The 13,218-nt window shown below is 34.2% G+C and overlaps 1 protein-coding gene across 1 annotated transcript in view; it reads right to left on the reverse strand.

Annotated features, from left to right (window-relative positions):
* Nucleotides 1–4,983: 4,983 nt before the first annotated feature.
* Nucleotides 4,984–13,218, reverse strand: part of LOC150109383 (uncharacterized) — a 139,943-nt gene continuing 131,708 nt past the window's right edge. Inside the window, exon 10 of the mRNA XM_090402269.1 lies at nt 4,984–5,285. Coding sequence (XP_090258395.1) covers nt 5,143–5,285 — 143 coding nt within the window. The 3' untranslated portion in view covers nt 4,984–5,142. The remainder of the gene's footprint in view (nt 5,286–13,218) is intronic.

The following is a 13,218-nucleotide window of genomic DNA, read 5'->3' on the forward strand; positions in this document are numbered from 1 at the left end:
TGCACATCTTCTCCATAGTTTGGATGCTTCAAAAAAGACAAAGATGGGGTCCATAGAAAGCTTACATTTCAAACACTAAATCAGAAAAGCATGGAGCCTTTTATGGAAATGGAGTGAGATTACAGGCAGGTTCAAGAAACAACTTGAAACTACATCAAACGTGATTGTCAAATCATATTGTATCATAAATATTTCAAGATCTATGAATGATAAAAAGTATACAAAAGTTACTAACACGTTCACACTGGGAAGTGTTTCGTACATTTATCATACCCACGGAACTTCTCATTACTGTTTGTGTGCCACTTCTACATAGGGGAGATGGGCTCACTGACACAGAGTTTATACAGCATGTTAATTGCAACTCTTTCAGTAGAATTTTATTTGAAGTTAGAATTTGCGATCTGTCTTAATGGCATCTAAAATTTCAAATGCAAACAAACAAACACTTCTTTTATGTAATTGAAAATTTGGACAAATGTTAGGACAACTGTTTTTGGCGGTACAACAAAGGGTTTTGCTTGACTCTATGCAGTGTAGTTTCTGTGGGAGGGTGTGTGTTTCATCAGGTAGTGTCATTTTTATCCCAGTTCTAATTGCACTATTTGTTGACAAATATATTACATAGACTGCAAATGTCTCTGTGCCGTATTCAGTGACACAATAAAACTATTCGGTTTTTCTTGCACCTGCAGGATAGTGCTGTTGGGGAGGACATGTAGGAGTAATTCTTCAATCCACCCTCAAGATAATTATAACAAGCACACACATAATATCACAGATGTAAATTATTCATGCCCATTCTTTCTCTTCCTTACATTTGCCATTCTGCTATGCTAGTAAATCAAGTATAGTAACTAATAATCAAATATATCATTCTCTTTAATTATTGTTTTTTAATTCAATTCCAATTCTGATGGACAATTTTACCAACTAAAATTAATTTTAGTTGGTAAAATTCTGTTTCTACTAGTTCATATCAGGACGATCGTAGCTCTCCCACTGCAAACTTTACTATCTGGCAAAGTGGAATTACTGACAATTTCATTCCTGCATGTTGTCTGGCATGCCACTATTCTTTTTGAAAAGAATATTCCTTTTTAATTCCCCTTCCCCACCTGGGATCAGTTTCTTTGATTGTAACTAATCTTGCATGGGGGAGATTAAAAAAGAATATTCTGAAAAGAATAGTGCAATGCCAGACAACATGCAGGAATGAAATTGTCAGTAATTCCACTTTGCCAGATGGTTAGGTTTGCAGTGAGAGCTACGATCACCCTGATGTGAACGTGTAGAAAGAGAATTTTACCAATTAAAATTAATTTGTCCATCAGAATTGGAATTTTCAAGATATTTCTCTATTGAAGACACTGATTTAACATTGAAAGATGTAAAAGACAGGAAGGTTCCAGATTTTGATGACAATCACATGGAATTTCTCATGAACTTGGGAACAAATGCTAAAAAGTGACTTGCAAGATTCTATCCTAATATTCTGAAAACTAGAACCCTAATAAAAGTTTGGGTTCCAAAAAGTTTTCAGCTAATAAAAGACAAAAATTATTGCTCTACTAAAACCTGGTAAACCAAAGAATTAACCCCCAGAGCTACAGATCTATAGTGCTACTTACGAGGGTGTGCTAAAAGTTGGGATAATCACCAAGAAGGAATTGAGATAGAACCATGTAACTTACACATTATTCTACATATTTCCTATGAAGTGTTGTGCATTTGTTACAATGCTGCTTCATCTGCAATCAAGAAAATTTGTGCAACAAGAAAAAAGTCTTTTCCTCTTGTTGCACAAACCAGTCCTCAGCTGCAGATATGCATTATCATCTATGGTAAATTTTGATCCTTTCAAGTGTTTCTTTAAATTTGGGAACAGGAAATAGTCAGATGGGGCCAGGTCTGGCAAATAGGGTGGGTGAGACAGACATTGAAAGGCCAAGTTGTGTATTGTCTGCTGGTTTCATGAGCAGGTGTTGTCCTGCAAAAGCAACATGCCTCTGTTCAGTTTCCTGCAGCATTTTTTCTTCAGTACCTCCTTCAATTCCTTTAGAGCTGTTGAATAAACTGCTGCTGTAACAGTTTCACCTTTTTTTGAGGTACTTGGTAAGGATTACACCATCAATATCCTAAAAGACAATGGCAAGAAGCTTCTCTGCTGACTTTTGGGTTTGGAACTTCTTTGGCCATGGAGACCTTTGTGTCTCCACTCCATTGACCGTTGTTTGGTCTCTGGGTCATAGTGATGAAGTCATGTTTCATCAAGTCACAATATGAGCAAAAAAATTTGCACCTGATTTCTCAAAATGATCCCAAATCGCTTGAGATGGCAGTACACATTCTCTCTTTTGGTTGGCATTCAAATATTTGGAGACCCACTTCACTGAGAGCCTCTGCACGTCCAGATGTTGGTGGATAATGATCCCAACTCATTTCCTGGATATCTCCAGAGTCTTTGCAATGTTTTTGGCTGGTACTCATCTATCATCAAGGCATGTACTGCATCGATGTTTTCAGGTGTGATTGCTGTGGATGGGGGGGGGACATTTGTTGTCTCAGGATGTCTAGTTTTAAACTTGACCACCCATCTGGCAACTGCTGGATGTGCTGGGGAACAGTCCCCTAAAGTTTCACAGGGATCTAAAGTTTAGTTAATCTCAGTTACAGACTTTTCTTGCAGCACGAAAAATGTGATGATGGCATGCCCCTCTGTGTCTTCGAATTTATTCAAAACCTCTCTTTCTTACATATTCTAAAACAAAAAGAACAAATTATTGCAATTTGATGAAACATTGGGTAACATTAAAGGGTTTAAGATATGTTCTTTCTTGTGGTCATTATATCAATTGCTTTAATATAAATTTTTTTCTAGGTGTGTATATCAGAACTTTTCAGCCCCTCCCCCACACATAATAAGTCTTTCTGGGAGTTTATGTAAGAGAATTAACCACATCACCCTGGATCAAATACATATAGAACAGGCAGGTTTAGGTTCAACCACAGCTGCTGTGATCAAGTCCTGTGTTTGACAATTTATAGAAGCAGGCTTTCCAAGACAGCTGAAAATGGCTGCAGCATTCATTGGTCTCACAGCAGTTTATGACTCTGTTTGGAGGGAGCGATCTAATGTATGAACTAATTAAAGTCATTCCTTGCCTAACTACAATTTTCCCAATAAACAACATGCTAACATACAACATATATTTTCAAGTGACTCTGGAAAAAGAAATTAGTAAACAGATTCCAATTAGTAAATTGGACTTGTAATTAGTTTTTATATTCATGTTTATATTTTTATTCTGTATTACTTGTACTGCATGTGTTGAATGCAAAATAAATAACTGGGCAATGAAAATCATTTACCACCTAAAGACATTCACAAACATTCATGCTACAGTGGAATTCAAATCCATGGCCTGTTTGATGCTGTCCAACATCCACTTTACAAAAATTCATATATAAAAACAGAGAATGAATATTGTTAAATCCATCCCCATCAAATTACAAGCGAACTCTAAAGATTTACCCTCCCCCATCAATAAAACTGTATTCCAAAGTGCTATATATATGTAATCTAAAATTATTTTTTTATATAAAAGCCAACCATTTAAATAATAACAGAATTAAGAAAGCTGTATTAAGAATGGAACAGTTTTTTTTTTTTTTTTTTTTTTTTTTTTTTTTTTTTTTTTTTACGTGACTGATTATGAAAGTTACAATAATGAAATCGAATATGGTTTGAATTATCAAGTTTGGATTTCTAGCATTCAGTGATTATTCTTATTTTTGTCTACATAATTTCAATATACAGACTTTACCATTCAACTGCTCCTGAGAAAGGTAGATGAATACATTAGCTCCCAAATTAATTGCACCATAAATAATCCTAATAATTATGCAATTCTGAGAATATAGAAGTGTGTTTGAGGTAGGTAGTTCTGGTAGCATTTGAATACTTAGCCTTTATATAGAACACTATTTTTAAGAACAGCTTTAAACTGTCATATCCAGCATAAAATACTGTTATTCACAACTTAAAAACGTGAGGTAATTCAAAGTCATTAGAACTGAAGCTAAATCTTCAAATGTAAATTAGTTCTGAATTGTCTTGAATAAGTGCCACCAAGCAGTAGCACTTTAAGACAATTCAGGCTTCTAATAAGCAGGGTAGTGATCTCAACATTCGATGATAGTCATATACATGAAAAATATAAATTCAGCTGTATAGTAAAGCATATTCTACAGATGGAACACAAAGGTGTTCTCTTTATTGTGGTATTTCAGGTATTCATAAGATTATTTAATCTCAAGGCAAAAATATACTGTATAATAATCTTAAGTCACTCACCATTAATAGAAAAGTATTTCAGATAAAATATCTACTCTCACAAACAGTGATCTTCCCTTGCATAACATTTGAACAAGTTACATAATTCTAAATGTAATATACAAAATATGCAGTTTTAAGTAGCTGAAATCCAAAACCTGCTAATGAATCATTTGTATATGATAAATGCCTTATATGTATATTTCATTCTTGCAATTATGCTAGAAAGATTTTTAAACTATTCATATAATGGAAATGAGTAAAATGGTTTCATGAGGATCAAATTTGAATGCAGAGGATATTTTCATTAGGAACTCATATGCTATGAAAACCACCAGGTGTTTAATAGATGCAAGGAATGTGTACCTGATGCATCATTTTAATTTTTTTATTCCATCATTGTTATGTTGATAAAGAATGTCTAAAAATGTAATTTATGTAAATGAATGCAATCTCTTCATTGAGTGAGCAAATAAAATTTAGGTCAATATAAAAATTCATCTCAGACAGTGAATACATGCACATGCATTTAAAAACAAACCCATATATACAATATATGTATTTTTATCAAAAGAAAGGGGAAGTATTCCTTTACTCATTCCTTTCCAGCAGTCTTAGCAATTAATCATATAACAAAGTTCTTCAGGCTCGGTTACTGAACACATTATGGCAAACTATCTTCATTGTGTCTCTATAGCAAATTGATATCAGTTTTGCAGGAGTTGAAATGGTTCAAGAAGATAAAAATTTGGCTTGGGAAATTTCCAGAAAGTGTTCTATCTTACCACTATAGTCACCATGAAATATCATTTGACACCAACTTCATTTCTTTCTTCACTAAAATGCAGAATTGGAAGAAGCACAAAGTTCAGAAGCAAAGCTATATTGAAAACAATGCTTACTACTAAAAGCCACCTCTGGAAGTGTGAAATATAGCTAGTGGTAGCACCTGAAAGAGTCAATATTTGACATTAATAAATAAAACAATTCACAATAAAATCAGAGACAGAGTAAGAAATTATTCTACTATGCAATTAAGCATTTTTCTTAATCAAAAGCAATGTGCAAAAGTAATTCCTAATAACCATAAGATAGATTTATCCCTTTATGATTTTATAATATACGATATTCATGTAAACATATGCACATCATTAATACTGAAGATATTCATTAAGAGTCAACTTTTGGTCTATCTAGAACCTCTCACATACAAAAAAAAACAGCATGAATTCTTCTGTTACTGATCCATGACCTCCTTGCTTACACCATCCACCTTTGGACAATACAATGGAAATATATTCTTTGACATTTCCATTGTATATTTTGATATCCTTAAGACATGCAACCCATTTTTAAATCAAACTTTTTTTATATGATTCCTACCTATGAAAGATCGTAAACCTATAGGACACTAGTACTATGAGTTAAGAACTTTTCTATTTTTATTACTTATATATATATATATATATATATATATATATGACAGATATTTGATGAATGAACTGACAGAAAATATGTTAGAACTGAAAAATACAATCAAGAAGATGAAAAATCGAAGAAACCATTTAGTATACAAATGGTTTCTTTCGATTCAGTATAACCCATTTGGTATACAAATAGCCTCACAAATGAAGATAGATACACTATAGAATACATTTGCAGATGATCAAATAGTATTAGCTACATCAGAAGATGATTTACAAAAATCATTAAATGATACCTCAAATAATATGACAATATCTAAAGAAAAAACAAAAATAATGGCATTCAAAGGAGAAAACCCAATAAGAAGTAAAATAGTGATAGATAATATAAAACCAATTAATTACTACATAAGGCAGTATAAACAAAAACGGACAGAATGTTTAAATCAAATGGACAACAGCAGACTACCAAAAATATTATCTCTCTCTATGTTCACTGGGCATCTACAGATGCCGTATGGTCACTCCGATTCTCGGTGATGTGCCACACCAGGCCTCGCCATGTAGTCCTGTTGTTTGCTTTTCTGGCAGCCTCAACTCTGAAGATCAGTCACTCCATATACACACACAGTCCATCCATCTCATTGATGGTCTACTCCTTCCTCTTTTTCAAGGAACTTTACATTCTATTACTGTTCTGAGAAGTTCCCCTTCCATCCTTTCTATGTGTCCAAAATATTTTAACTTTCTTCTGTCAATATCCTTAAGGAGCCTTCAAGTTCTGCTGATCTTTTCTAACACCCATTTATTTGTACGCCTTTCAATATATGATATCCTCAACAGCCTTCTGTAACACATCTCAAAAGCAGATATCCGTTTCTTATCTGACTTCTTTAGGTTCCAAGCCTCACATCCATAAGTCGCTGTTGGAAAAACAACTGCATCCAAAATTCTCGACTTTGTTTCCATGGAGATAGATCCATCCTTCCAGATTTTAGACAGGTCTCTGACTGTTGCTTTAACCATTCCTAACATTTTTTCTGACATCTTCTGAACAGCAATTCTTCACATTAATAAAGGATCCCAAGTACTCAAACTTGCTGATTTCCTCAATTCTTTCTCCATTAAGGTACACTTGTTTCTCAAGAGCTTCTCTGTTTGTATTTCCTTTGAGAACCATAATCTTTGTCTTGCTGGGATTGAGTTGAAGCCCTCTGTTATTACTGATCTTGTTACTTTGTTAAGAATTAGTCCTAGTTCTTCCATGTCATTACAAAGGAGTACTGTATCATCAGCATACCTCAGATTACTGATCAATCTACCTCTTATCCTAATTCCTGTCCTGAGCTCATACAATGCTTCATGCATGATGTCCTCTGCATATATACTAAACAAGTGAGGAGAAAGTAAACATCCTTGCCTAACTAATTTTCCAAATTGAAGCCAGTCAGTCAATCCAACACCTGTTCTTACCGTGATTTCTTGCTTCCTATACAAGTTGCCTATCAACCTGATAGTGTGTTGAGGAAAACACATTCTTTTCATTACTTCCCACAGTTTCACATGCTCAACACAGTCAAAATATTATACAAATATAAAATAAGTGGAAAAAGAAGAATCAGAAGACCAAGAAAGAGATGGCCTGTTCTGGAATCCATGTTAGGAAGAAAAAGAAGAAATTTGATGCAACAGATTTACTTGGCCATATGACAGACATAACTGAAAAAATTTAATGACTAGAAGCCATGAGATAACAAAATAATAGTTTATTTTTCGGCTTCCAATCATTACATTTTTTCAACTTTATATATATCTATATGTATTGTATTTTTATTCTATAAAGGTGACACTCCTCCAGTGAATTCCTTCAATTTACCATTCGTCATAAATTACCATATTTTTCTGTGTATAAGACAAACTCTACTTTTTCAAACCTAAAATTAAGAAATCAATATTTTAAACATAAAACAGAACACATTTGACATTTTTTTAAATATTCAAAGTATATTTAGTAATTAGGTAATATTTTTAAGACACATACTAAGAAATTATGCATCACTCTCAGTTCCAGGCATATAATTTTCTTCATCACTATTAGTTCCAGACATATCACTTTCTTCAACCTCTACTGCATCATAGCTGTCTCTTCTGAGTCACTATCTATATCTATCTATATATATATATATGAGATCATCCTCAGTTCCATCCATGGCATTGCTGATTCCACATTTCTTGAAGGACTTCACAACCACCTCTTGCTTGAATCCATTCCATGAGCTTAGGACCATGTTCATACCTCAGTAATGGTTGGTTTTTCACTCTTCCTGTCAGTGTCAAGTTATTACCTGATTTTTGCATCCATATTCCATTCGTCTTTCATCAGAGCTTTGAGGGGCTTGTTGATAGAAATATCTAGTGGATGTAGCTGATCTGTAAGTCCACAAGGAATAACTGCTAGCTGTGTTCACAAATCTGTTCCAACCCTTTTTGTCTTTTCTGTGTCAAATGTACTCGGAACTGATCAAACATGAGCAGAGCTGGCCTCTTCGAGAGCCCTGCAGGTCTTCTGGACCAAATCTTTGCAAACCAAATAGCCATGATCTCTTCATTCATCCAGCAGTTCTCATGAACTTAGACAAGAACGCCAGGTGGTATGCTCTCTTTAGGATATGTTTTCCTCTTAAAAATGAGTAAGAGGCAGTTTGGTACCATCTGCACAGCATGAAAGGACAGCAGTATAGTGTGTCTTTTCATGACCACTTGTTTTGACCCTTTTCATATCAACAGTTCTGTTGGAAGGCACCTCATCCATGTTTGCAATCTTACTTGGTTCAAAAGCATATTTTTTCCGAAGTTTTATGACATAGGAGTAAAACTGTTGGATCTTATTCTCATAAGCTGGTGGTATTTTCTGGGCTAACTTGGTTCGTGTTCTCATAGCCAACCCTTCTCTCCTCCTAAGTTGGAAGCACCATTTTGCCTTTCCTGTGAAATCAACAATGTTCATTTCTCTTACAAACCTTTTTGCTTCATATTGAATAAGCTTGGTTGACACATCTCCCACTTTGGTGCTACTCCATAATCCAAGTCTTGAGCCTCTGTTCCAAGTTTGGCCATTTTGCTGGTTTTCCTCTTAAGGCGCTCTTCTTTTTTGGCATCTTCCTGTTTTCTCCACTGACTAATCATACTCAGTGGAAGGAGGTCTAAACCGTCTCTTTGAAGCTTCATTTCCATGTTCTTTTGCATAATTGATGACTTTTAACATGAATTTTGAAGAATATGACAATCTTTTTTTTATTTTTGGGCATTTTTATGGGCTAGTGCTCAAAATATTGTTAATGCATTAACTTACCCTGCCAACGAGTTGCAGATGTAAGAATGCTTTCAGAGTTCTGATTGGTTTATTCAGAATCAGCCGTTAACAACATCAATTGACAGAGTTAACAAAGACTATTGATTGGCGAAAGCTTGTTTGCAGAGACAAGGTACCAGCAGTTTCACCATAGCAACCACAGGTCTCTCAACTGGTTACCCCCCCCCCCCCAATTTTTGGTCTAAAATTTTAGAAAACAAGTATCGTCTTATACAGGGAAAAATATGGTACTTAATCCAAATTTCTAACTACATTCCCATCTATGTTAAAATCAAAACACTGCCTTGTAACCAATGAGAGGACAGTATTTGTGCCCACCTGTAATTCACATGGCATTGTTTATATCCAATGTCTTAACAGGCTGTAGATAGTTATGTACTAACCATGATATCTTTTTCTGATTAAAAAAAAAAAAAAAACTGGATCCTATTAGTCATTACTGTTACACTAGTGTGATGAAACTGATCAGTTTCACAAACCAAATGACCAGCTGTTTCTTCAGGATATATCTATAAAGAAAACAAGATGAATAATGAAAATCTCAAACCATCAGCATTACAAATATGAAAAGAAAAACAAGGCATGAGTCATGCACAGTGCATATCATCTGTTATCTTGGACTTTTGTTGGAACAGTTTATAGGCTTCATTCAACTTAACCCAACCACACTAATAAAAGCAAATATATGGGCTCTGGGCCAAATTAGTTTATGTTTTTAAAGTACAGCAAACTTATGACCAATTAACTCAAGATGGTCATCCCACTAACACGTTCACTGAATACCATCTTACTTCAAACAACCCATAGACATCAGTGTTATGAGTTGCTAGAGTAAGGCGGTATTATTTAACAAATGATTTTGCTCAGGTTATTACTTCTGCAAGTGAGAAAAACCTCACTTTTGAAAGGGATATAATATCTTGCCTCATACTAAGAATGTAGATAGGTGATAGCAGATTACATGAATGGAATTTGGAAGAAGCTGCTCGAAATATAAGTAATACATTCAGAGGATACAACAAAATCCTACAAGAGACTGATGACAAGATACTGTTGCAAGCTAAAGAGTTGGAGTTTGACACTAAAGGTACAGCAATTTGCAGAAGTTGTGGAAGAAGAGCTAGCAAATGAAAATCTCATAAAAAGCTAGAAGTGCAGAAAGTTGCAAGGGAAAAAAAAAAATCCATCTTCCAAAAAAAAACTGGTGAAAAAATTGCCAGATGCAGTCACCTCTGATAATAAAGCAATTCAGTTGTTTGAAGAATGGACCCCAACATAGAGAGAGATTTATCAAAGCAGACAGAATGATGCAAGCTGCAACTGCTTGCTACAAAGAATGTTTGCAAAAAATAAAGAGCAAACTGTGCAGACTAAATTGGATGTAATGTAGAAATTTTTAAAGAAGCCCACCACTGCTGTCACGTCACCTGCTGATGATGAGCCAAAGCCTTCCACAAGTCATGTAACCCATTACCAGGATGCCTTGTTGCAATTCTCGAATCCAAAGAATTTATTGTTGATGACCTAGTCTCCCCTGTCTTCTCCAATGAATCACCCAATTAAAAAAGCAGTAGTTATTAGTTCTAAACTTCTCAACTAGTTTTGTATAACTTTTTTCTATGCTTCTCCATGAAGTTTTATTATATATAAGTTCAGGGATAAGCGACATTTACTATATACGAGCTAGCTAGAATAGAATCAACCACTGAAAATTAGGACGATGTCTTGGTTTTTATTGCATTGAGTAGGTGTTTCATTTCTGAAGCTTCCTTGAATTTTTTTTCTTTTTCAACCAAGTGGTTTATGCTCTGACAGTACAAGACAATCATTAGTGACATGATAGAAAATATCATGTGTTTTATCTTACTTTTCTACATTTTTAGCATGTTCAGACATATGGATCTGCCTAGACTGTCTTATTTTTCATACATGCTTCATCTTATTCTTTTTCTTTGAAAGGAGAAGACAAAGAAGCAGAGTGTGTGTAAAGCACTGGTGAAAATAAATTAGATAGTCTTGGACTTTCTAAAGCAAGAACAGAAGAAAAAAATTACCAGAACAAGCCATTATATTTTACATACTGCTGAGGGAGATCGTCGTCAAGGAGTAGTTAGAATTATGGTCCACAATAGATGGAAAAATACCATTCTTGAATTTAAACCAGAGAATTACAAGTCACAGACTGAAAATGAATAAGCGATGTGATTTAAGTATAACATAAATATATGCACCCACCTCCAACCATTCAGATGAATAAATTAATTTCTGAGGATCTCTGCAATACTCACAGAGATAGTACATGTATGTAACTGGAAAATTGTAATGGATGATTTTAACTGTAAAGTAGGCAAGAAACACCAGGCAGAAAGTGCTTTAGGTGTAGGCCAAAAAAATGAGAAAGGACAAAGTCTTGTTGAATTTGCAGAGGCAAGAGATTGTATATAGGAAATACTTTCTTTAAAAAGCAAACCTAAACATAAATGGACCTGGAGATCACCAAATGGAGAAATTTTTTAATGAATCTATTATATTATAATGAACAACATGGATAATTATGACAGTGATCACAGGCTAGTGAGAGCAAAAGATAAACATCAAGAGTGAGAGATTGAAATTATTAATGAAAAAACCCACACTAGAAGGTGAAGATATAATAAACCATAAAGAAAAATTTGAGGCAATAATGGAAGGGAAGTTGAAGGGAAAAGTATGAAGGAATCAGGCTGATCTGATAGAATGGAGGCAATAGTTTCAACAATAATAGAAGTTATTAAAATAACTTCTTTACAGACATTTGATCTAATCAAAAAAGGGAAGAATTAAGAAAAAGGAGACACAGAAGTAGCAAAGACAATATAGAATTTGTGGAAATGAAAAGGTTAGTTAGAAAAGAAATCAAAAATGATATTTAAGAACAATTCAGAACATAATAGAAAAAAAAAATCTCTGAAGATGATTAAACAAGAGTAACATAGAAGGAAAAAATAGATTTCAAAATTGAAAAATAAGCAAGTAATAGCGCAATGCAATAGAGAAATAATGAAAATATGTACTGCATTTTATAGGAGCCTATACAAAGGCAAGAAAACAGATATAAATCATTACTATATTTAGATGAAGCTGATATGGAACCACCCATCACAATGAAAGAATTATGGAACACCCTCATGCCAGCAAAAATTAAAAGTCCTGGAGAGGATGGCATATTAGCAGAACACATAAAATCAGGAGGTTCACAATTTTATAAGGTCATATTGGATATGTTCAATGATATTTTAACCACAGAAAAAATTCCAGAGCAATGGCATAAATCCTCAATTATCTTAATGCACACACACACACACACAAAAAAAAAGAGGTGCAACAGAAATGTTTACTATATACGAGCTAGCTGGAATAGAATCTACCATTGAAAATTAGGATCATATCTTTGCTACAGGCCAATCAAATTGCTAGTGCAATCGCACCAAATATTTATATCAAACTGTATTAAATAGGATCACAAAGTTTTTGGATGATGCACCAAGGATTCACAGCATTCATAGCAATATTCTTTACAGTAGATCATATCCATACTATTAACTGTGGGGAAAAAAAAAAAGAAAATGATTTTAATCTTTCTGAATATTTAGTGTTCGTAGATGTTGAAATAGTCTTTGATTCTCTATATCACTAAGAAATAATAAATAGCTTAAAACAAGCTATCCCAACAAAGTATATCAGGTTATTAAAAACTGTACATCAAAACTCAAAAGCCACTATAATGCTAGAATATCAGGGAAAGGAATTTGGTATTGGGAGAGGAATAAGGCAAGGAGATTCTATATCACCTAAATTGTTTTCTGCTACATTAAAAGTCTTTACCCCCCCCCCTCCCCCACTGGTCTGACGTCTATAGGCATCCAGCTAAATCTGAATACGATTCTGTAACATCTGTTGAATAACATGGATAAGAAGTGCAATTTGGTCTCAGTGTTTCATCCACCTCAGCCAGTAGGGAGGTTAAGAATGTCTCATGGGAAAACTATAGAATTAGCATCAATGGAATAAATCTCAATCACATTTTGCAGATGACATTGTTCTTA

The sequence above is a fragment of the Typopeltis vanoorti genome, chromosome 2, assembly GCF_054136105.1.
Source record: "Typopeltis vanoorti isolate ZY-2024b chromosome 2, IOZ_Tvanoo_1.0, whole genome shotgun sequence".
In the NCBI taxonomy this organism is placed as follows: Eukaryota; Metazoa; Arthropoda; class Arachnida; order Uropygi; family Thelyphonidae; genus Typopeltis; species Typopeltis vanoorti.